Source organism: Notolepis coatsorum (genome assembly GCF_963971535.1).
Source record: "Notolepis coatsorum genome assembly, chromosome: 13".
NCBI classification, from domain to species: domain Eukaryota; kingdom Metazoa; phylum Chordata; class Actinopteri; order Aulopiformes; family Paralepididae; genus Notolepis; species Notolepis coatsorum.
The window spans coordinates 126279099-126302328 of record NC_140177.1 but is presented as its reverse complement, the minus strand read 5'-3'; the positions used below and the strand labels follow the sequence as shown (position 1 = coordinate 126302328).

The following is a 23230-nucleotide window of genomic DNA, read 5'->3' as shown; positions in this document are numbered from 1 at the left end:
TTAAATACATTGAACATCAAATATTTCCACACTTTTACTTAAATAGAATTTTGAATGGAGGAGTTTTTCTTTGACCAATTTACTTTTCTATCGGGGTCGTTTAACTTTTTTCCGCTGAGGAATTGTGCACTTCTCTCCCCCACTTAATTCTTTTTATTTAGCCTTTATTTAACCAGGCTTTTCCCATTGAGATCCAGGATCTCTTTTACAAGGGCCAAGAATAGCAGCAACACAAAGTTTCAAAATAAACACATAGACATTATAGACAAAAAGTAATGTTACAAAATGATCAGATAAAACATTTGCACAGAGAAAACCTGGTTACAATAGGCTGCTTCACCATAGCCTTAAATACACTCAGGGTTACCAAGCTTCGAATCTTCTGATCGGACTGGAGATTGTTCCATGCAGTAGGTGCGGAAAACCTAAAGGCTGTCTTTCCCATTTCTGTTCGGACTTGCAAAGTGCAGTAAATCCTTCGAACAGAGATTGTAATTTCCACCATTCAAATTTAAAAGAGACGATAAATAAATCGGAACCATACCAAGAATGGCCTTGTAAATCAAAACATGACTGAGCCGACGTGCACATAAGGAAGGCCAGTTCACTGAAGGTCATGTAGTGATTATTTGTCTGTAAGGCAAACTGCAGCCTGAAGCAAGCGGATCAAAGAGAAATCACTGGTACAGACTTTGTCATAGAATGAGTGAATGTCATCTAACCGGTATATTTTGATTTCTCTCCAAAGCGCACACCCCTTCAACAACTATTTGGTAGCTTTGCACGACGACAGGCATACTGTACACAACTTCACACACCCCCAACCACTACCAGCCCGCCCCCACACCCCAGTGCCGACCAGCGACCACCCCTCCCTCCCCGCACCATGGGCTCCATGGAGGAGGAGCTCACCTGCTCTGTGTGCCGAGACGTCTTCCACCAGACCCACCCTCTGCCCTGCGGCCACAGCTTCTGTCCCGCCTGCATCCGCGTCGCCTGGGGCGGCGAGGAGGACGACGCCGGGGGCGCGGGGGGGCACTTCACCTGCACGCAGTGCCGAGAAGAGCACGGTGCGGTGCCTTGCGACTGCTGCTCCTCCTCCTCCGACTCGGACCAGGAGGAGCAGGGGAGGAGGAGGAGACCCGCCGCCCTCAAGACCTGCCTGAAGTGCGAGGTCAGTGAATACCACAAACACAACGCCAGAGGGAGTTCCACACATCATGTTCAACCCCGATTCGGCTCAAACAAGGGACTAAACACGTTTCGCAATTATGCCACATCAATGTGGAAAGCCCTACCCACAGCCGTAAAAAGATGTGAATCCCTACCCTCCTTCAAAACCGCTCTCAAAGAGCACCTACGGGTGGCTGCAATTCGAAACTGGCCCCGGTAAATGTCCAAACCCCCCCCTCCCACCCACCCAACCCCCTCCAATGTAGTTTCTTCCCCCTCAAATGTATATTTTCTCTTTTAGAAACTCTGTCTGTAAATAAACAGTACTGTCATGTATGTCATAAATGTTATTATGAATTGAAAATGGGGGACCCTGATGTAAACAAGACGAAAGTCTTTCTCTGGTCTGCATCCCCTTAACAATTGTGTGTTGAGCCGTACTGTATTGTACCCATTCTGCAATCTGTTAACCCTTTCACTGCCGCACTACCAAACGGTTAACCCTTTCACTGAGACAATACACACAAGGTTCTATATCGTGTTAGCTTCCGCTCAGCATCATTCTGCACATATCTCGCTCCAGTGTATATGCACTGAATAAAAACTTCACAATGTACCTTTACATACCAACATCCGTCTGACCACACCCCCATCTGCTACCTACATAAGCAGGGGTGGGGCCACACACTCATCTCATTCTCAAATTTCACCCTAAGAGAGTGCCTGAATACCAATCACTTGAAATGGGAAAGAAAGTATTTATCTGAAGAAAGGAAAAACAAGGAGATACGTTGACGTTATATCTTTATTTTTTCTCTCACTATTTCGAGAAAATACGGCGATAATGTCTTCGTCACTGGAGTGTCTGGAAGATGATGATCATTCTGACCTCCACCGGCTTTTTCGTATTAGGGGCTGGCGTCGATGATATACTCCCCACCTGCAGTCCTCCTTGCTGCGGCTGGTTAGGTATTGAACCTCCGGTCATACAGCTGGACTGTGGGAGGCACCGGCTGTTGTGAGAAACTGGTTGCTTCCGAGCTGGGTGAGTAATGTTTTGCTTGCAAGCACGAGTTGTATGCAATTTTACGAAGGCCGGCCCCAGATTGGGGTCCTCTGCTCGGCTTCTTAGGCGGCAGACGGACGATCTTGGTCTGACGCCCATGATGGTCAAACTAGTGGGCCGCGACCGAGACCTGGTTGAACCCGGGATTCTCTGGACAAGCGGATGCTTCTCTGTCCCGTGCAGGCCCCATCTTTCACATGAATGTGGAAGTACACCCTAAAGCACGAGGAAATGTGGGCATGGATCTTCTTTATCGGTAGTTCCATGCTCAAGTCGGCTGCAGCCTGTATGGGAATTGAGCCGACTCCGCTGTATGTCTGGTAAATCACTGTTGAAAACTGTGTTTGACATTTCTTTTTCTCTTCTCTCTTAGGATGAGGGGGGTTTCAGGCGGCGGCCTGTCTGAAGTGTGGCTTGTTATGTCGTTGTGTACATTTCAGGTGATAGCTGCTTAGCTTGCGTGCTAGTTTGTGGCCTACTGTTAGCCAGTCAGCTGTTAGCTGCGGCGCTAGCCCGTTGTGTCACTAGGCTAGGAAACGTTAGCTTGTTGCCATCAGTCGGGCGGCTGTTAGCTTAATGCTACACTGTTGAACGTTACTGTGACTATAACATGCCTTAAACACTCTGACTACAACGTCATCTTTGACAGAGGATGTTAGTCGACCCTACACCCGGGTGCAGGGCCGCCTGGGAGAAATGCAAGGCCCTGTGCAAGATTTAAACGCGAGACCCCCCCCCCCCCCCCCCCCCCCCTCAACATATTCTTAAATAATAGCGCTGCCCGAGGCTGGGCATGATACAGTCAACATATAGCAAGAGAGAGAGCGAGAGAGCGAGAGAGAGCTCCCGTTCTACAGTCAATATACAGTGTTATCGCTGCACAGACCCGGCAATGCCCCTGACCCTCCACCAGAGCAAGGCCAGAGAGAGAGAGAGAGAGAGAGAGAGAGAGAGAGAGAGAGAGAGAGAGAGAGAGAGAGAGACATTGGAAAGAAACAACCCAAAACCAGAGCAAATTAAAATGCTATTTGGCCCTAAACAGAGAGTACACAGTGGCAGAATACCTGAGCACTGTGACTGACCCAATACTAAGAAGATCCTTGACTAGGTACAGACTCAGCGAGCACAGCCTAGCCATCGAGAAAGGCCGCCATAGGCAGACCTGGCTCCCAAGCGAAGACAGACCCACTGCACACAAGATGAGGTGGAAACCGAGCTCCACTTCTTAACAACCTGCCCACTATACCAAGACATATACTTCCCACAAATTGCAAACACCCAAAGATACTTTGAAAACATGGACAATAACTCAAAACTCCCATACCTACTGGGAGAAATACAATAATGTGAAATAAAGCCCATTTGAATTGAAGAGAGAGAGATAGATAGAGCATGTCTGTGTGTGTTAGAAAGAGAGAGATAGAGAGAGAGCATGTCTGTTTGTGTGTGTGTGTTAGAGAGAGAGCATGTATATGTGTGTGTGTTAGAAAGAGAGAGAAAGATAGAGATATAGAGCATGTCTGTGTGTGTTAGAAAGAGAGAGAGAGAGAGAGAGAGCATGTGTGTTTGTGTGTTAGAGAGAGAGAGCATGTCTGTGTGTGTGTGTGTGTGTTAGAGAGAGAGCATGTATGTGTGTGTGTGTGTTAGAGCAGTGGTTCCCAAACCTCTCCTCGAGACACCCCAGCCGTTCCATGTATTTGTTAAATTCCACCACCAGCACACCTGATTCAACTAATAAAGGGCTTGTTAAGTTGAATCAGGTGTGCTGGTGGTGGAATTTAACAAATACATGGAACGGCTGGGGTGCTTCGAGGAGAGGATTGGGAAGCACTGTGTTTTAGAGAGAGAGAGAGAGAGAGAGAGAGAGAGAGAGAGAGAGAGAGAGAGAGAGAGAGAGAGAGAGAGAGAGAGCTCAACGGCGGGAATAGAATAGGTTGCATGAAAAACTCACCCTAACGCAGAATCAATGGCAAAGTTGGAAGGAGACGACATCGACGCATTTTCCGTGGAGATGAAAAGTACCAGTCCCTTGGGAGTCCTAGTTTATCTGCCACATGTTAGCACTCGATAACTTAGCAATTAGCTAAAGGCACGGACGGTAACTAGCGTTAGCTAAGGCTAGCTAGCTAGCTAGCATTAGCTAACGCTAGTTACGCGTCCCTGCCTTTAGCTAATTGCTACTAGCCGACATAGCTATAGCCTGACTGAAGGTTCTAACATGCAACAACTTTCATCTTCAGTCCATCTGCCGAACATCCTCTTCGTCTTGGCAAAGTTGGCATAACCATCATACTTGGTATTAATAACAAGCTTATGGCACACAGTGTTATTTCTTCTGCTCCATGCTGCTTTTCAAAAGACATCCACTCGCTCCTCTGGATAGCGCTGAATAGATCCTGTACCTGGCTGACTGTAGCCCCTTCCCTCGTGGATCCGGGAAGAGCCCGGAACACTATTCTACAAACGTGTCTATCTGCAGAGCAGCAGAGCCGCAGAAACTGGAACACTATTCTACAAACGTCTAATGTGAAATATATAAGCATGTAAGCCAAACTAGATTTTAGGTCTGTGATGAAAAAGGGCCTTGCAGGAAGGGGGGCATCGAAAAAAAGAAAAAAAAAATTATTATAATTTTTTTTTGCTAGGCTCCCCTTCCCGCGAGGCCCTGTGCGACCGCACTGCTCGCACACCCCCTGAGGCGGCCCTGCCCGGGTGCCATGCCAGCAAGGACTTCGTCAACATGGAGAACGGCGGCTGGGTTGGCGTAGCGGACATTACCCTCGTCACCAACGCAGGAGATGCCGGGTTCGACTTCGGTGTCCCGTTAACCAGTGATGCAGTCCTCTCGGCCTGCGCTCAGGGTGGAGGTAGGAGTCCTGACCGGACTTTAAACACTTCTTCTTTCCTTCCCTTCTAAATGTTTTGTAATAACGATGTTTCCAAAACGTGTGTTGCTGCAATACATTGAGGATACGACGCGTGTTGTGTGTGAATTGTCTTGTCACTGGTATAGCTTCTCTCTCCATAGAAAATCGGCGTTGTTTTTTACATGTGTAAAAATGAACTGGTTAGTTGTGATGAGAACATGTGTGTTCATGTAACGTTTGTAACGTGGGTGAACTCACAACTAAGTGGGTTAATTAACCTGTGCAGCTATGCTTAGTGACATGTGATTGAGGAATGAATCCTTTTCTCAGCCTGTGATGACAATGAACAGCATGTGGGGTACCTGTTCAACCTGGTCGTATCAAGGGTAAGGTAGGAGGGGTGACCCCCCCTCTTCTCAGACATGTTTGTTTACAATATATTGTGTCACTGTGTTTGTGGGGATACGATGTAACCCTCAGCTTAAGCTGCTGGGGTTGTGCTTCCGCTTGAGAAACGATTCTTTTCCTAGGGAAAAGGTTGTTTAGTCACAATCATGTGTGCTTAGCAAGGCCTGTGGCCAATACGTAATCAAGGACTTATGTCTCTCTCGTTAAGAAAAATGGCGTTCCTCTGTAGTAAGAGTGTACTTTTGCCATCTTTTGTTGTGATAAAGGGTTGTGTGTGTCGTTGAGATCTACAACTGGGTTAGGTTTTGGCCCACAGAAGCACATGTGTAGGTCTGGTACCGGGGCTCTTAAAGGGGCCCTCTCTGTTCTGTGTTTTTTCCTTAGTAAAATTCAGATAGCAGGTTAGCACATGAGCTATGTGAAGCTGTTAATGCTTCATGTAGCAGGCTATGACTGGGTCATGGCTCTACTTTGTTATTACATCGTATCAGGGGTGAGGGGTCGTAAAGGGGTGAACTGGTAAACCTTTCCTCCCCTTTTCTGATTGGTCAGGGGTTAAAACCCCCTGTCCTTCAGGGTTCCTGTCACGTTGCTGTTCGGCACGTTACAGGGTAGGGGGGGAGGGGGGGGGGGTTTCCTGGTCCCACGCCCTGAAAGATTGGGCGTGTGCACAGCGGAAATTCCCCCACCATAGAGTACGTCACTGAGCGCGTTTCTATTGGTAAGACTTCCGTGAGTTGTTCAGGTTCCATGTTATGGATCTGTTTCAGGGAGTTGTCAGAGCTCCTTTTCACGAAGCTCCTCCTCAGGGAGAAGTGCCTTCTGTGAGTTCGGACCCTCCTTCCCAGTGAGGGAGCCTCCTCAGAGTTTCAGTGCCTCCTCCTCAGATTGTCAAGATGAGTAGAACTTCAAAAAGGAGTTCTGCTCTATTGTATGTGTATTCGATTCAATTCGATTATTGAGTGTGTATTGGTTCAGAGCCTCCTCCTCGGAGAGTCCTAACCCAAGTGTTACATAGCTCAATGTTGCAATATTTCTTTTCAATCTATACAGCTCGCGTGGGAAGTCTCTCTGGGGGTTCCCCGTCCTCTCCTTTTTGGTGTAGGTGGACGGGGTATTGTTTAGGGTTTCCCTGACTCCTCGCCTTATAGGTCTGTTGAGTCATGGGTTTCCCCCCGTCATAGGGGTACGTCGCTCACCGTCCCCTCTTATGAAGTGTGGTTGACGGGGTGGTGTTTCCCTCAGCCGCATCGCATGGGACCCATGTCCGTATTATTTTTTCTTTTTCTGAAAAATTAAAAAGCGGCTTCTTGTCGTTCCCCAGGTGGCTTGGAGGAATGGTATCTGGTGTCTTGTTAGACTATCCATTGATGTGTTTTGGGTCTCGACGCGTACATAGTGCTGGCTCTGGGTGTTTCTGATAGGTACCACGCATGAGGCTGGTGCGCCTTGGTTGCTCGTTATTAAAACGGCGTTTTTATAGGGCAACTGGGATGGAGTTTGTCTCTTCCGAGCGCCAGTTTACTAGGTTTGTCTCGACGAATTCTCGTTCATATCTGGGGGATGTTAACGGAATAGATCAAAACATAGGTAGAGGGGTCTCACGCCCTTGGGGTGGGCCACTGAGCGCGGTACAAATGGGACCGTCTGGGTGGCGCCCTCTATAATGTTTAGATCGACACGCGTACCTACCCCCTCTCCTGGAGTGGGGATGTCGGCGTGATTAGGGCACGGGACTGAGTCTGGTCACGCTGGTCCAGGTCAGTTAACCCGTTGTCCGCCGGGGACGCAGATCTTCTGTTCTGGTACCCTGAGGGACTTGTGCTTTTTTCAGGGGGGAAAATGCCGGGTCGGCCCGGGTGTCACAGGGTTGGGCGTTATGGAGACAGCTGTCATAAAGGGGCTTGGTTCTCCATTCTCTTCGCCCCTCTCTTCTCCCGCTTACGCATGGCTGAGAGGGGGCTGTTGAGGTGGTTTTTATAGTACTCCTCTGGCATCCCTGTGTACGTCCCGGTCCGCCGGGCCCGGTCCGAAGTTGTTTTCGTCGACCCGTAGGCCTGGGATAACCCCTTTTTGAAAACTGAAACACTTGTACTGCGGTATAGCCAGTGTATACCCGCAGGTGTGTTTTGGAGTTTTTTCTTGAGGGGTTATAGGAACAACCACCGCATGTGGTACCAAGAGGGTGGTTGATTCCCTGGTGTGTTGGAGCGGAGTCAACTCTCGGGTTACCCGGTTGAGTGTGCCCCTGCACGTTCATGACGTCTGCCAATCGTGTCAGCCTTCTCTGCCTCGGCCCCTCTGGAGAGTCGGGGTTTTTTGGTGGAGGCTTTGTCATGGTGCGCAACAATGCCAGCATACGCCCCTTCCGCCGGGGTGCTGTTTTCAGTTGACCCCTTTGGCGCCTGTCTCGTCCGCAGTGCTCCAGGCTCGGGTCAAGTGCCTGCTGCCTGGATTGAGGGATCGGCCTCTTCTGGAGGTCGTCTCCCCGGTGCGCTACCTGCTCCCGCTGTAGTGTAGCCTCTTGAGTGCTTCGAGTTACAGCCATGCTGACTGCCTGAGTATGCCAGGGTCAGTGTGCCAGGCGGCGTGCTAGTGGGGGGAAGGGCCTGCTCTTGGATGGGCCCTATCCGAATATGCTGGCGATGTGGGGGGCGGTGTCACTAGTGACCGCCTGGTGAGGTCTTGATGCTGTGGCGTCGTTGACCTCTCCGGGCCCCCTTTTTCCGGGGGGATCCAGTCCCTTCAGTGGGTCTGGGTCTTCCTTCGCGCTCCGCTGCTACGGCCTTGCCACTGGGTTGAGTTTGCTCTTGACCCCGTGATTTTGGGGGCGGTAACGAGGTTTGTTCCTTCCGTTCGTTCCCTGGTGGCATGCGGGTTGTGCGTGTGCGTAGTCGTGGGGTCAAGCCACGGTCTGCTGACCCTGTGCGTTGAGTTGCTCGAGTTCCTCTTCGCACGGTCTGATCCGTCTCCCTCCCGTCCTCCAATAGGGAGGGTATCCTCCATTAGGGAAGGTCGGGGGGCTCGGTCCTCCCCGGTTCTGATGGTTGTGGGGGGCCTCAGTGGGGTACATTTGTCGAGCTTCAAGCTCCCGCTCAGCTCCCGTTGTGCAGAATGACGCTGAGCGGAAGCTAACACGATATAGAACGATAGGTTATGAATATAACCGTAGTTCTATGAGTGTTAGTGACGCTCAGCGTCTAGACGCCACTGCGGCCCTTGATCTTTCCTTGTGGTGAAATGATTGAGAAGGAGATGAGTGTGTGGCTCCACCCCTGCTTATGTAGGTAGCAGATGGGGGTGTGGTCAGATGGATGTTGGTATGTAAAGGTACATTGTGAAGTTTTTATTCAGTGCATATACACTGGAGCGAGATATGTGCAGAATGACGCTGAGCGTCACTAACACTCATAGAACTACGGTTATATTCATAACCTATCGTTAACCCTTTCACTGCCAAACAACAGCCGGTTAACCCTTTCACTGCCACACTACAGAAGGTTACCGATAGTAAAGGGTTAACCTTCTGTAGTGTGGCAGTGAAAGGGTTAATACAGTTTTCAATGAATCCATTCCATCAGGTGTCGCTGTGCGCGCGCCACCTGCGGCCCCACCTGGAGCGGCCCGCGTTCAACGGCCACCTGCTGGTGGAGCCGCTGGTGGACCTCTCGCGGAGGCGGTGCCCGCTGCACACGGAGGTGTTCCGCTACTACTGCACCGACGAGAGGGTCTACGTGTGCGGGGACTGTCTGCTGGACGGGAGCCATGCGCAGCACAAGGTGAAGGCGCTGAAGCAGGTGGAGGGGGACCTGAAGGTTAGTGTGTGTAAAATGAGTAACAGTGAGGTAGAATGCAGAGGTACAAAACTTAGGGTAGGGTGCAAATGGGGTATGAATGTGGTGCAATTAAGCATTACATCACGCGACGGAGTGTGTTATACGAATTTGATCACACCTAGGGGTGGTTGTTAGGCCCGAGGCGCAGCCGAGGGTTGTTAGACCCCCCTAGGCGTGATCGAATTCGTATAACAAACGACTTCAAGTGATGTAATGCGTTTATCCAATGGCCGAATTCACCCAACCTTATTGCTATACAATAAACACACAGTAATTGAAGCATAATGGAGATTTATTCACAAAACCATCCACAGAAAAAGTAGGTAAAAAAAAATAAAGAAATTGCCTCCGTGTCTAGAAGCAGAGGGAGGTGGGAGACTGCCAGCCAGCTTTTGTGCGACGGAGAAATACAATTTCAATTGTGACGAGAAAGGATCATCTCCCGATTCAGATACAATTTAACGCACACGGTTCCAAAGATATTAATGTTTTGCTGCAAATTTTCACCCTGCAATGGATTTAGGTGCGTCTCATCTCTCCTCTCTCATGTTGTCTGTGCTTCTCCTCTCCGGCACCGGGACAGAGAGCACTCAGCCAGTGGCCTCTCCCCTCAGACACCCGAGACAGAGAGCACTCAGCCAGTGGCCACTCCCCTCAGACACCCGAGACAGAGAGCACTCAGCCAGTGGCCACTCCCCTCAGACAGAGAGCACTCAGCCAGTGGCCACTCCCCTCAGACACCCGAGACAGAGAGCACTCAGCCAGTGGCCACTCCCCTCAGACACCCGAGACAGAGAGCACTCAGCCAGTGGCCACTCCCCTCAGACACCCGAGACAGAGAGCACTCAGCCAGTGGCCACTCCCCTCAGACACCCGAGACAGAGAGCACTCAGCCAGTGGCCACTCCCCTCAGACACCCGAGACAGAGAGCACTCAGCCAGTGGCCACTCCCCTCAGACACCCGAGACAGAGAGCACTCAGCCAGTGGCCACTCCCCTCAGATGCAAAGTTCTGTAGTTTTTCACACAGCGAGGAAGATAATACAGTCGGGCAATCTAACAAGAATTAACGTATTTACAAGTGTGTCAGTGTAATGGTGAAGTCAAGTGCTTTGAGCAGGATAAACGTATAACTTATATTATTACATGGCGTTTTCACATTCGCCGAAATGCTTGCTTGTGATTGGTCAATAGCCCGCGTCAGAGGTCCGTTATCACACAATAATGACCGCTGTGGGACAATAATGACCGCTGTGCGCAGCTGTTCGCAATCAAGCCCACTACAACACTGTATCAGTACTGCTCAGCATATGCACAGCTGCACTCAGTCATGCAATCAGACCACAGACCTGCCGGCTGCCGATAATAATAATCACTTTATTTGGGCTGACAGAGCCACAGAACAACTGCGTCTTCATTTGATCTAGTCTTGGTATATTGTTAGTAAGTTAGCCATGTAATAAGCGGGATAATGTATAGCTATACTCGATCATTGTCGCAAAATAATTGACCTTCACTGACGTTTAAAACACCTCGGCGCTGCACCTCGGTATTTTAAACTCCGTGTCGGTCAATTATGTTATTAATGTTACAGCAGTGGTTCTCAAACTGTGGTACGCGTACCACTAGTGGTACTTGGTGGTACTGCTGGTGGTACTTGAAAACATTTATAATAATAAACATAATAATATTTTTTTTACAGTCAGAACTTAGAAGCAGGCCAGGCCAGTGTTTCTGGTTGCGGCGGCGCGATAGTTAGATAACCTAAGTGGTGAACAACCAGGAGATCACTGTTACAGAGAGTAATGCAGTCTAAAATCTTTAATTCAACTTCAGCCCTGATCATAACCATTTATTTTTTTTAGATTTTTTTGTAATGTCAGATAAAAAATGAAATGAAATACAAGAGTTGGTGTTAAATCTGACATTACAAAAAATCCATCAAAATCTGTGTTGTTGCTAATCATTGACACATGCCTAGCCTGTAATAACCCCCCCCCCAGAAAAATGTACTTTGCATTTGATATATTTTACTTTTTGTGTGTTTTTTTTAACAATAATTTGTGATGCCATCACACAAACTGGCATTTAAAGGGTAAAATCTTAAATATTCCTGCACCAGGATGCAGGAAATTAAGTTTTTGTAACAAAATAATTGTGTATGTGTGTGTGTGTGTGTGTGTGTGTGTGTGTGTGTGTGTGTGTGTGTGTGTGTGTGTGTGTGTGTGTGTGTGTGTGTGTGTGTGTGTGTGTGTGAGAGAGAGAGGGAGAATGAAGGACAATTGCTTGCTGTGTGTGTGTGAGAGAGAGAGAGAAAGAGAGAGAGAGAGAGAGAGAGAGAGAGAGAGAGAGAGAGAGAGAGAGAGAGAGAGAGAGAGAGAGAAGAGAGAGAGAGAGAGAGAGAGAGAGAGAGAGAGAGAGAGAGAGAGAGAGAGAGAGAGAGAGAGAGAGAGAGAGAGAATTAAGTACAAATCAGCTGTGACTTTGTAAACAACAATTATGGAATGACCAATTTCAGAGCAAGAAAGTAGATGCTGGATACAAGTTGAAAGTCAATGGCTTCAGGTTCTCATTCGATTTATTCAGCAGGGCACCAGCGGTAGGAATACAGCAATATCACAGGATACAACGAATCTCTCTGACACACAGCTTGTCCTGTCGTGTGTGTCCTCTAATGTCAAGATGTGTGGTTTATATGTGTTTCAACCTAATCTAAATGCTGTGATGTGATTTGCTTATCACTACTGGCCAACTGGATGGGTGGGTTTCCGATGGCTCAAAGTGTGTGGGTCATCAATCAATTGGTCATGGGGTGTGTTTGATCAGATTGCTCTAAAAACCTGCTTGTCCTGTGTCTCTTGGGAGGATGCATGGAACAGAGTGTGTGTGTGTGTGTGTGTGTGTGTGTGTGTGTGTGTGTGTGTGTGTGTGTGTGTGTGTGTGTGTGTGTGTGTGTGTGTGTGTGTGTGTGTGTGTGTGTGTGTGTGTGTGTGTGTGTGTGTGTGTGTGTGTGTCTCTGGGATGGGGGTTTCTGTCACTCAATGTTAACGGCATCATCCCGGGTGTGTGAGTCTTAATCTCTGTCACATGCATTAGTGTGTGTGTCTCTTGTTAATCAGCCAAAACTGGTTCCTAGGGGGGGGGTTTATGTGAGTGTGTGTGTCAATCAGGTTTGCCAAGGTCAAGTCAAACTGTGGTCAGCTAGCCATTCTGAATAATGCTATAATACTGTTGAAATAACTATTACTAATTAATCAAAAATACACTATAATATCAAATCTATTAGCCATGTGAACATAAATTGTTACTTCATTTCCTCTCTTGTGGATCAATAGGATCCACACAAGCAGAATTATTTGTTTTAATCTCATATCCTAATTTGTATTTTTCCATATTGGTTACTGTAGCTGAGGGGCTACACAACCCGGACTGTATTAAAGATTGTTTAGATTAAACCACTACTAAATATTATTACTTGCCAGACAGTACAGTTAGGTAAATATGGCAGACACTCAATTGACGGCGCGGGGACAAGGATATCAAGTTTACAGTATTTTAATAGTCATATCACTATACAACTGAATTATTACGTTGCTCTTTTAATAGTAGAATGTCAGAGTATCAAAGTCAGGGGGAATGAATATTTCCTAGGTTAAGAATACTCGACCGGAGCTCTGCAGGGAGTGAGAGAAGGCGATACAGGGCAAAGCATGGTGGGTAGCTGGAGACGATGATTTCCCCTGTGGAGTTGTAAGCTCCGGAGGAATTGAAGAATAGTCGGATAATCCTGTGGTCACTGAAGAAAAGGGGGTCTCGTACGGATCCAGTCCTTGTAATCCAAGTGCCCGATGGCAGGGTTAATAGCTCTTAATCCAAAGCCCGATGGCAGAGATGGTAGCTAGCTAGCTTCGTTTGTACTGGAAGCTAGCCCGATGACGGTCTTCAGGGAGTAGTTAGATCCAAACTCCGATGGTCTTAACTATACGCTTCTCCACGTTACTTCGCTTACACAAGTCACTATACTGCGCCAATAATGGCTCTACAATATTATGGTCGTATCTAAGTAGCTACTAGCTATCCGTAACGATACACCGCGGGTAGGTCTGTGTACAACGGTATCGAACGTATTACAATCTCGCTCGGCTGCTTCTCCTGTTCTGCTACTGCCGACTCATTACTTCCACTGCTCACATGTTCACTCGTTCTGCACAATCGTTACTGTGTTCTCGTTTCTCTGCTTGTTACTGCTGCTTGCGCCATCTACAATATATATACTCAGACTGATTTCTAGAGCGCAGCCGAATTACCTGTCCGGAATCAATGCGCCTGCTATGGGCATGTCTGAACTTGCCCGGACACGTCTTTGAACTTGTCTGAGGGGCGCGTCTGCTGGCGCCTCCAATGTCAAGGCCGGTGCCCAATGAGGCGAGCGAATAATACTATGATGCAAACGGAAGCTTATATATATAAACAATATACAAGTTATACAAAATAATAAACGCAGATTCTCAGTGTTAATCTGGCCCTTCAGAACAGTTACCGTTATTTTTAAGTTATTCCTATATTTAGCTTAACTAAATTAAACCATTAATATCTTTCAATGTATGTAACCCATCAATAGTAAGATAACATTTATATTCAGTTTTCCTAGACATTTTTTTTTAATGAAAATTAATATTAATCCGAAGAGTAATTTCTAAAATTCATAATAACAGAAATGTAAGGTTTGGTTCTTTCCCCACCACGGGCTTCTTGAAGTACTGTGATGATTGGTCCGCTGCTTTCCCACTCGCTCTGTTCCTTTAAGTTTTCTGTTAATCATTGCATTCCCCTATTCACACGCTTCTTCCCATAGACGTCGTTGATTGGTGCTCCCCCAACCACACGCTGTTCAATCACATCCCTCAGCTGTCACTGCTTGTCAATTAAGCATTCCCTTATTATTTATACCCCGTTTCCCCATTCAAGTTTTGTTGGATCGTTTTGATATTTCAGTTGCATTCGCCGTTCCTGCTGCCTGCTGTTGTTTTCCCTGTGCTTTGCCTCCAGGATATTCAAGAAGCATTCCTCTTGGACACCCTTTCCCCGTGGCGACGCACTCGCTCCGTTCTGTTCCAACGCTCTTTACGCACAACGTCTGGGTGAGTTTTTTATGACTGTCTTTGATCCAATTCCGTTTTTCGTGTGTTTATATAACACTGAAGATTTCCAGCTTTTTATCAGACAGTCACTCACCCAGCGTTTAGCCTTTTTTGGATTGTTTCATTGGGATAATATTTTGGCCTAACATCTCCCACTGTGTGTTTACACACCGAAGATATTATCACATTGGATTTGTATTTTGGGACTTCGCTCACAGTGTTTATTTTTGCACCGAAGATATCTATCACTTGGGATTGTGTTTGGAACGTTACTCACAGTGTATATTTACACCGAAGATTCAGTCACTTGGATAACTTTGTTTTCGGGTACAAGTCACCTCTCCTGTTCACCTGCTCTGTTCCACCTGCACCCTGAGTTAACTCGCTCCCTCTCTCTCTCTCGGTCCCGCAACCACCTTGGAGATTCTGCCGAGAGAAGTCTGCAGAGCGGCTCTGACGTCAGCGTCTGCTTCCCCTGACTACCATCCCGGGAGAAGCTGCAGAGCAGCAACATTCATCCTTGCTTGTATTCCATTCTTTGTTTGAACTCTTCCAAGTCTGTGCTGTTTATTTAGTCTTAATAAACAAGCCCTTGTTTTTGGCAACTCTGAATCCTACTCTCTTGTGTCGTTGCGTTTGGGGTCGGTGTCAAACCATAACATTACGATCCAACCAAAATGACGACCCCAGCCGACACAGAGAGAGTCGTCACCTTGGGCATCGAGGGGGTGGTAAGGCGTGCCCTACGCTCCCATCGCGCTCCAGGCAATGTACCGGTTCATCGTCTCTTTGTCCCCAACTCAGTCCGGTCCCGGGTCCTCCAGTGGGGCCATACCAGCCGGTTCACCTGCCACCCGGGCGTTCATCGCACGTTCTCCTTCCTGGCTCGTCGATTCTGGTGGCCCACCATGAGGAGCGACGTCAAGGAGTTCGTACTGGCCTGCGCGGTCTGCGCCCGCAAGAGAGTCAGCACAGCAGCGGCAGTCCAGTTAGAGTCAGCCAGGGAACACAGCCTACAGCTAGATGCGGCTGCGGCAGCTGTACTGGAACTCAGGGAGCAGGTCCAGCTTATTCAAGGGTCCCTGGCCGCTCTGGCAGGACAACAATCTGGTATTCTCGTTCAGCTTCACACGCTGTGCGACACCGTTAACGCTTTACTTCCCTCACTTCCTTCAGGAGCATTCCCCGCAGCCCCAGCAGTTCCCACGCTTCCCGATCCCGCACCTCGGGAACCCCGTCTCTCCGTCCCACGGCTGTTCGACGGTAATCCCGAGGAGTGTGCCACATTCATCATGCAATGTGAGTTGGTTTTCCGTCATCAACCAAGTCGATTCACTTCTAGAGGGGCCCAAGTGGCCTATATGACAAACTTGCTTTCAGGCCGGGCTGCCCAGTGGGTCACTTCCTCCTGGGCAATGGATGCAGATTTTGTTTTCTCCTATCCAGACTTCGTGGCTGAGCTCCGCAGGGTGTTCCACCATCCAGCCCGTGGTCTGGACCCTGGAGCCCGGTTGGGTACCTTCCGACAGGGGAGCGGCGGGGTAACAGACTACGTCCTGGAGTTTCGACTGGCGGCGGTGGAGAGTGGTTGGAGCGACCCAGCACTTCGCCTAACCTTCATGAGGGGGCTCAGTGACGCAGTCAAGGACCAGCTCGCGACCCGGGAGGAGCCTAACTCCCTCGAGGACCTGTTCAGCCTCGCCATTCGCATCGACGGACGCCTCCAGGAGAGAAGACGTGAGAGAACCCGACAGGGACCCCCAGACGTACCCCCCGAGGACCACGACCTCGAGGAGGATTTCAGTACCCCAGACGTACCCCCCGAGGACCACGACCTCGAGGAGGTTTTCTGTACCCCAGACGTACCCCCCGAGTACCACGACCTCGAGGGGGTTTTCAGGGAGTCCAGGGCTCAGGTCTTTCCGCCTCGCCGGCCTTACGACTGTGCCATCGACCTCCGCTCAGGGGCTCCCTTTCCCGGCGGCCGCCTCTACAGTGCTGACCGCCCTGCCCCCTCCGTGACTGGTGGGTTTGTTCCCTCCCGAGCCGTGACCGAGGAGGAACCCATGCAGCTGGGACGCAACCGCCTTAGCCCGGCCGAACGGGAGTCCAGGCTCTTCTCCGGCCGTTGCCTCTACTGTGGCCGGGATGGACACCGTGTCTCCAATTGCCGTGCCCGGCCAAGAGGACCAGGCTCGCCGGGACCCCGGGAGATCCTGGTGAGCCGTCTTTCCTGTTCCCCCACCCGTGCACCACCCAACCGTCTGGCGGACGTCACCCTAGCCTGGGCGGACCAGCGGGCGACGGTGGGTGCACTCATGGACTCTGGTGCTGATGGGAGTTTCATGGACGTTGGGTTTGCCACCCGGGCCAACATTCCACTTGAGGACCTCGAGAGGCCCTTGGAGGTCTTCGCAATGGGTCATCGCCGCCTGGCTGACGTCACTCAACGCACCTGTCCAGTCCTTCTCACCGTTGCTGGTGACCACGTTGAGAGGCTCCAGTTTTTCGTCACCAGCTCTCCTCTTGTCCCTGTGGTCCTGGGCAGGCCCTGGCTCGCGCTGCACGAGCCCCACATCGCCTGGTCCTTTGGTACCATCAAGGGGTGGAGCCCCTCCTGTCGTGCCCGGTGTCTTCGGGTTCCGTCCAGCCCCCTCACCGGGTCCCAGTCCCCGTCTCCGACCTCCCTCGCCGGTCCTCTGTCCCCGTGCCCGGCCTCCGCTGTCGGGCCCCAGTCCCCGTCTCCGGCCTCCCTCGCCGGTTCTCTGTCCCTGTGCCCGGCCTCCGCTGTCGGGTCCCAGTCCCCGTCTCCGGCCTCCCTCGCCGGTCCTCTGCCCACGTCTCCGGTCCCCCTCTCCGAGCCTCTGTCTTTGTCCCCCTCTCCAGTGCCCCTGGTCGCCGGCTTCCTTGGGTCCCGTCCGGGCAGGCCGGGGCCGAGTGGGTCGCCGGGTGGCTCCCGTGGAGGGGGGGGTACTGTAAGGTTTGATTCTTTCCCCACCACGGGCTTCTTGAAGTACTGTGATGATTGGTCCGCTGCTCTCCCACTCGCGCTGTTCCTTTAAGTTTTCTGTTAATCATTGCATTCCCCTATTCACACGCTTCTTCCCATAGACGTCGTTGATTGGTGCTCCCACGCTGTTCAATCACATCCCTCAGCTGTCACTGCTTGTCAATTAAGCATTCCCTTATTATTTATACCCCGTTTCCCCATTCAAGTTTTGTTGGATCGTTTTGATATTTCAGTTGCATTCGCCGTTCCTGCTGCCTGCTGTTGTTTTCCCTGTGCTTTGCCTCCAGGATATTCAAGAAGCATTCCTCTTGGACACCCTTTCCCCGTGGCGACGCGCTCGCTCCGTTCTGTTCCAACGCTCTTTACGCACAACGTCTGGGTGAGTTTTTTATGACTGTCTTTGATCCAATTCCGTTTTTCGTGTGTTTATATAACACTGAAGATTTCCAGCTTTTTATCAGACAGTCACTCACCCAGTGTTTAGCCTTTTTTGGATTGTTTCATTGGGATAATATTTTGGCCTAACATCTCCCACTGTGTGTTTACACACCGAAGATATTATCACATTGGATTTGTATTTTGGGACTTCGCTCACAGTGTTTATTTTTGCACCGAAGATATCTATCACTTGGGATTGTGTTTGGAACGTTACTCACAGTGTATATTTACACCGAAGATTCAGTCACTTGGATAACTTTGTTTTCGGGTACAAGTCACCTCTCCTGTTCACCTGCTCTGTTCCACCTGCACCCTGAGTTAACTCGCTCCCTCTCTCTCTCTCGGTCCCGCAACCACCTCGGAGATTCTGCCGAGAGAAGTCTGCAGAGCGGCTCTGACGTCAGCGTCTGCTTCCCCTGACTACCATCCCGGGAGAAGCTGCAGAGCAGCAACATTCATCCTTGCTTGTATTCCATTCTTTGTTTGAACTCTTCCAAGTCTGTGCTGTTTATTTAGTCTTAATAAACAAGCCCTTGTTTTTGGCAACTCTGAATCCTACTCTCTTGTGTCGTTGCGTTTGGGGTCGGTGTCAAACCATAACAAGAAATAATAATAATAAAAAATAAACAGAAGGAACTACTAATCAAGTTAATAATACTAAGAATAATATCGGGAAAGATAATAAAGAAAGGAAATAAAGAAAGAATGTTTAACAATAGAAATAATACAAGAAATAATAGTCCAAAGACCATTTGTCATAAATTGAATTTGTAAAAATTTATAAAAATTGGTGGTCGATCTTTGCCGTTGGTTTTCTTCACGATCTGGTCTTACTGGTCATCTGTCGTTCATTTTGTAGTGTTTGTAGTTCATCTGTCCATCTCCTCTCTTTAAGAGAAATATAGTATTTTGTTTCTCTTATATTGTGTTTTGTCATGCAGGCAATCAACCATCGTCTCATGGCCCACACTTCCTCCTCTCTTGGGGCAGGTGGGAGAGGTGCGGTGCCTCTGTCTGATGTCAGCCTGATGTTTGTGCGGGGCTCGAAATCCCGGTCGGATGACCGCTTGTTGTGTGGGCGGGGCTCGGAACCCGGTTGGATGGCAGCCTGTTGTGGGCGGGGCTCGGAACCCGGTTGGATGGCAGCCTGTTGTGGGCGGGGCTCGGAACCCGGTTGGATGGCAGCCTGTTGTGGGCGGGGCTCGGAACCCGGTTGGATGGCAGCCTGTTGTGGGCGGGGCTCAGAACCCGGTTGGATGGCCGCAGGCCTAAGTGATGTCTGGCCAGTGCGTTGGCCGGAGCTCTCAATCCGTGAGAGCTGGGCTTTCTCCCTGGTCCCTTGGTACCCGATGTGGCGATGTGGTACCCCATTGTTGGGCCCTGACTGGCGCTTTGGAATGTCAGTGGCGAGTATATAATTTTTTATTTTTATTTTTTTTAATATGAAATTTCATAACATTTTTTTTTTTATTTTTTTTTTACCTCTCTTGTTTCTTGATAGGTGGATCTTAGTGGATCAATAGGGATAGAGGCGTCCTTGATTTTTCATCAAGGCTCGCTGTATCTTTTGGGTCTAGTTGTCATTCTTTGTGGCCTATGGCCTCTCGATGTCTTTGCACTCTGACAGGTGTGTCGTCAGAATGTAGTGAAGCCCTCGTTTTCCGTCTGAGTCTCCCTCTCTTTCTCCCGACAGCTGTCGGTCAGGTGTCTCCTCTCTGCCATGCCCTCGATCTCCACCGTTGTTCTCCGCCGATGGTCTTTCTGGCTGAGGGCTGATCCCAATGACAGCCTCTTTGCCGTCATCCGTTGTCTGGTGCAGTGTGCCACCCTGGGACCATCTCCTGCAGTGTGCCACCCTGGGACCACGTGGGCAATCGTGCCAATTGTTGCAGGATCACCAGGTCGTCTCGGCCCCCCGGAGTTTCTGATGCGATGTGGTATATAGCTCCACCTCTCTTGTCACTGGCTCCACCTCTCTTGACACGCTTTTGTCATCCCCTGTTGGCGTGTTGGGTCGTTGAACCTCTGTGCATGGTTGGTTCCTGGGTGGATCGCCTTCTCTCTGCTCTGTGTAGTTTCCTTGTGGACACATAATTTGTAGAAACTCCTTGGCCATGTTAGTTGTTCCCTACTCTATCTACTCTCACTCTATGTTCATAAAAACAATACTTAACTAACTATAGTGCAGATCATTTCATATTCTGATTCAACCTTGTGTGTGCTTTTCCTTAATTTGTTTTTCCTTTCTTAAATATTCAGTTTTATAATTTCACTTTTTATTCCAGATTGTTTCTCTTCTCCACCAACATACGGTCTGAGAATTCAGCCCTGTTTAACTATTTCTTTAGCTAATTAATCTATATTTTTTGTTATTTCTCAATACATTTAAAATCATTTTTCTGTTGTCCATTTGCTTATAGAATAGTTTCTGATTCAACGTTCTTATTTCCTACTTATTGTTTCTAAAATTAATTGTACCCGTCTTCAACAATACATGGTCCATCTGTTACACTTTGATCCTGGACGGTGACTCTCACTGTAGTGTTATTGTATTCTGATTAGTATATTCTAGTGTCTGTTTGATTATCTCAGCTCAGTTGCACAGACCTGGCCTATTACTACTTCTATGCTATTTTTAATTGTATACTATGTCTATTGTGCTTTTTATTTAAGTTAGTTTATATGTTGCCACGGGTTTCTCTCCGTGCAGTCTTACCCGTCTTTGGCTATAATGAATTAATCATTATCATTCTTCCATACCGGCCTGTTTTCAGCATACTCGTTGGGACCGCGCCGCTTGTTGAGGGGAGGCATATTTGCGCGCTGCCATTGCTGATTTAATGGCCTGCTTTGTCATTGTCTGAGTTGAGATTTCTCAACCTTTTTCCTTTTTTTTTTGCTCCAGAAGTGTCATGTAGTCGCTAAGTAGGCTTCTCCTATTTCCTTTTCAAATTACTGTTCAGATTGTTTTTCAGAGACTTCCTTTGTAATTTGGCAGAAGAAGAAAAATGTGACTCCTAATTTGTGTGTGGTGTATATGTATGTGTGTATGTATGCCTGTTTTTATATTGCTTCTAATATAGTTCTTGTATATAGTTCTTTACCTTATTTTACTCAATGGACGTTTGTCACAGACTCCGTTCTCCCGGCGAGAGGCTGTGAAGCAGAACAAGGCAAAAAGAGACATGTTTTACTATATATACAACTGTAATTTCAGATACAACTTCTTCAAAATGTTGCATAAATGTTGTTCTTTTATTATTTTTATTGAGAGAATTTGTGATAGAAATATAAAGATACTGTTTTGTTTTCGTTGTTTGTCTTACTTATACAACACACAGGTTATGTTCAGAATATGAATCTCTGTTTTCACTTTCTCCTTTCTTTCCTCTGCCTTCTCCACTTGTAGTTTCTTAAAGACAGAAGAACATGTTAGTCACGCGTTTTAGTCATTCAAACAGTATCATTCATTTCCTATGGGTATTAAACTGTGCTCAAATAGAATCTTCTTCTCTTTTCAGACCTTTGTGTCTTCCTGTTGCCACAACCGTAACAGGTTATAAGCCTCCGTTAATGATATTTGATGTCTCACTTTCCTGTATCACATAAACCTCTCGTCTGGTCCAGCCAAATTAAGGGATACTACAATGTCGGAATCTATGACATCAACTATAATTCACTTTTAATCAACCGCCAGCCTAAAAGTGATTTCTTCATATCATGCATAATATGTCAAATCCATTTTAGCTCCATTTCCTAAGTTGCTTCCAAGATTTATATTTGAATACATTTTAATCTAGTCTTGTCTACTTCTATATTTCCTTGTTGGAAAAGGATTCAGCTTGTTTTTTTTCATTTTTAAATTAATAATTGATTCTCTATATGCTCTCTTTTTTACTCTGTCCTTAGTACAGAATCTAAATGTAAATACTGTTTGGCGTCATGTGTACTCATTCACTTATTATCACATATTTTGAAACATCTTATTGATTATTGTACCATACCATCAACAACACCTGTCATTTTTATGAGCCCATCAATAACGCTTGATGTAACTCCGCCTTCCCTTTTTGTTTGAGAAGCCAACGTTTGGACTTCTCCAGGTCAGGGCGGCGTGACATTAAATATAGTTTCACAATACGTAACAGCAGAATTATCATTAATCCTACCACCACTATTGTCATCACAATTATGCTTATCCTGACTGCCCAGGACGCCTGTAACTGTTCCGCAACAGTAAGTGACTTCCGGGGTAGGCCTGATTGGCCCCGACAGGCACGTGACGCGGCAAACTCAGGACGCGCAACGAGGCTGCTGAGAGCTGTCGCGCGGAAATAGGCTGTCTATTGCCATTCTCTAACACAAACTCTAACCTTAACCAGCTCCTTAACAGCGCCTAAACTTAACCGCTCTAACCTTAACCAACTCCGAAACAATGCCTAACCTTAACCTTAACCTTAACCATGCCTAACCTTAACCATAGAAAGAATATTGCCATTCTCTAAGACAAACTCTAACCTTAACCAGCTCCTTAACAGCGCCTAAACTTAACCGTTCTAACCTTAACCAACTCCGAAACAATGCCTAACCTTAACCTTAACCTTAACCATGCCTAACCTTAACCGGCGAAAGAATACACGTTAAAAAAAAAAGATTTGATGGGATTCGAACTCACCAACAACGGACCACAGGATCACAGGACCGCTGCTCTGCCAGGTGAGCTGAAGCGCCGAATGAAAGTCATGGCGTATTTGGACGGTTACGTAATTCCGCAAGCTCTGCCGCTCGGCTCCGCGGAGCGTGCCGCGCGGCAGAGAAAGTTGCGCGTCACGTGCCTGTCGGGGCCAATCAGGCCTACCCCGGAAGTAACTTACTGTTGCGGATAAGCTATAAGCGCCCAGGACTGTAGAAAATGTAGTATGGTGTAGAATGGGGCCAGTATAGCTGTACTCATTTTCTGCAAGTCTTCACCTACAATTTGTTCTTCTAATTCAAAGGACACCTTATTGTACTAAAACACCTATAATTAATACAATATCATTCATTACTACCAGTCTTCACATATTATCACATCATTTTTTTTTTTTTTTTTTTATTATTGCAAAACAAAAATTATTAAAAGTCAGTACTCAACACACAATGCATAATGAAACCAACAATCAAGGTGGCTAAAATGACATGCAAGTACAGAAACAGAAAACAAAAAAAAGTCTATAATAATATTTTACCGTATACAGTGTATATCCAACGAAATTACCAATTATACAAATGCCTTATACAGGATATACCCCT

The 23230-nt window shown here is 47.9% G+C and overlaps 1 protein-coding gene across 1 annotated transcript in view; it reads left to right on the top strand.

Moving 5' to 3' along the window:
• Positions 1-886: 886 nt before the first annotated feature.
• Positions 887-23230, top strand: part of trim110 (tripartite motif containing 110) — a gene marked incomplete at both ends in the record, with an annotated part of 168268 nt that continues 145924 nt past the window's right edge. The window contains 2 exons of the mRNA XM_084327799.1: positions 887-1174; positions 9096-9329. Of these exons, the coding sequence (XP_084183925.1) occupies positions 887-1174; positions 9096-9329 (522 nt within the window). The remainder of the gene's footprint in view (positions 1175-9095; positions 9330-23230) is intronic.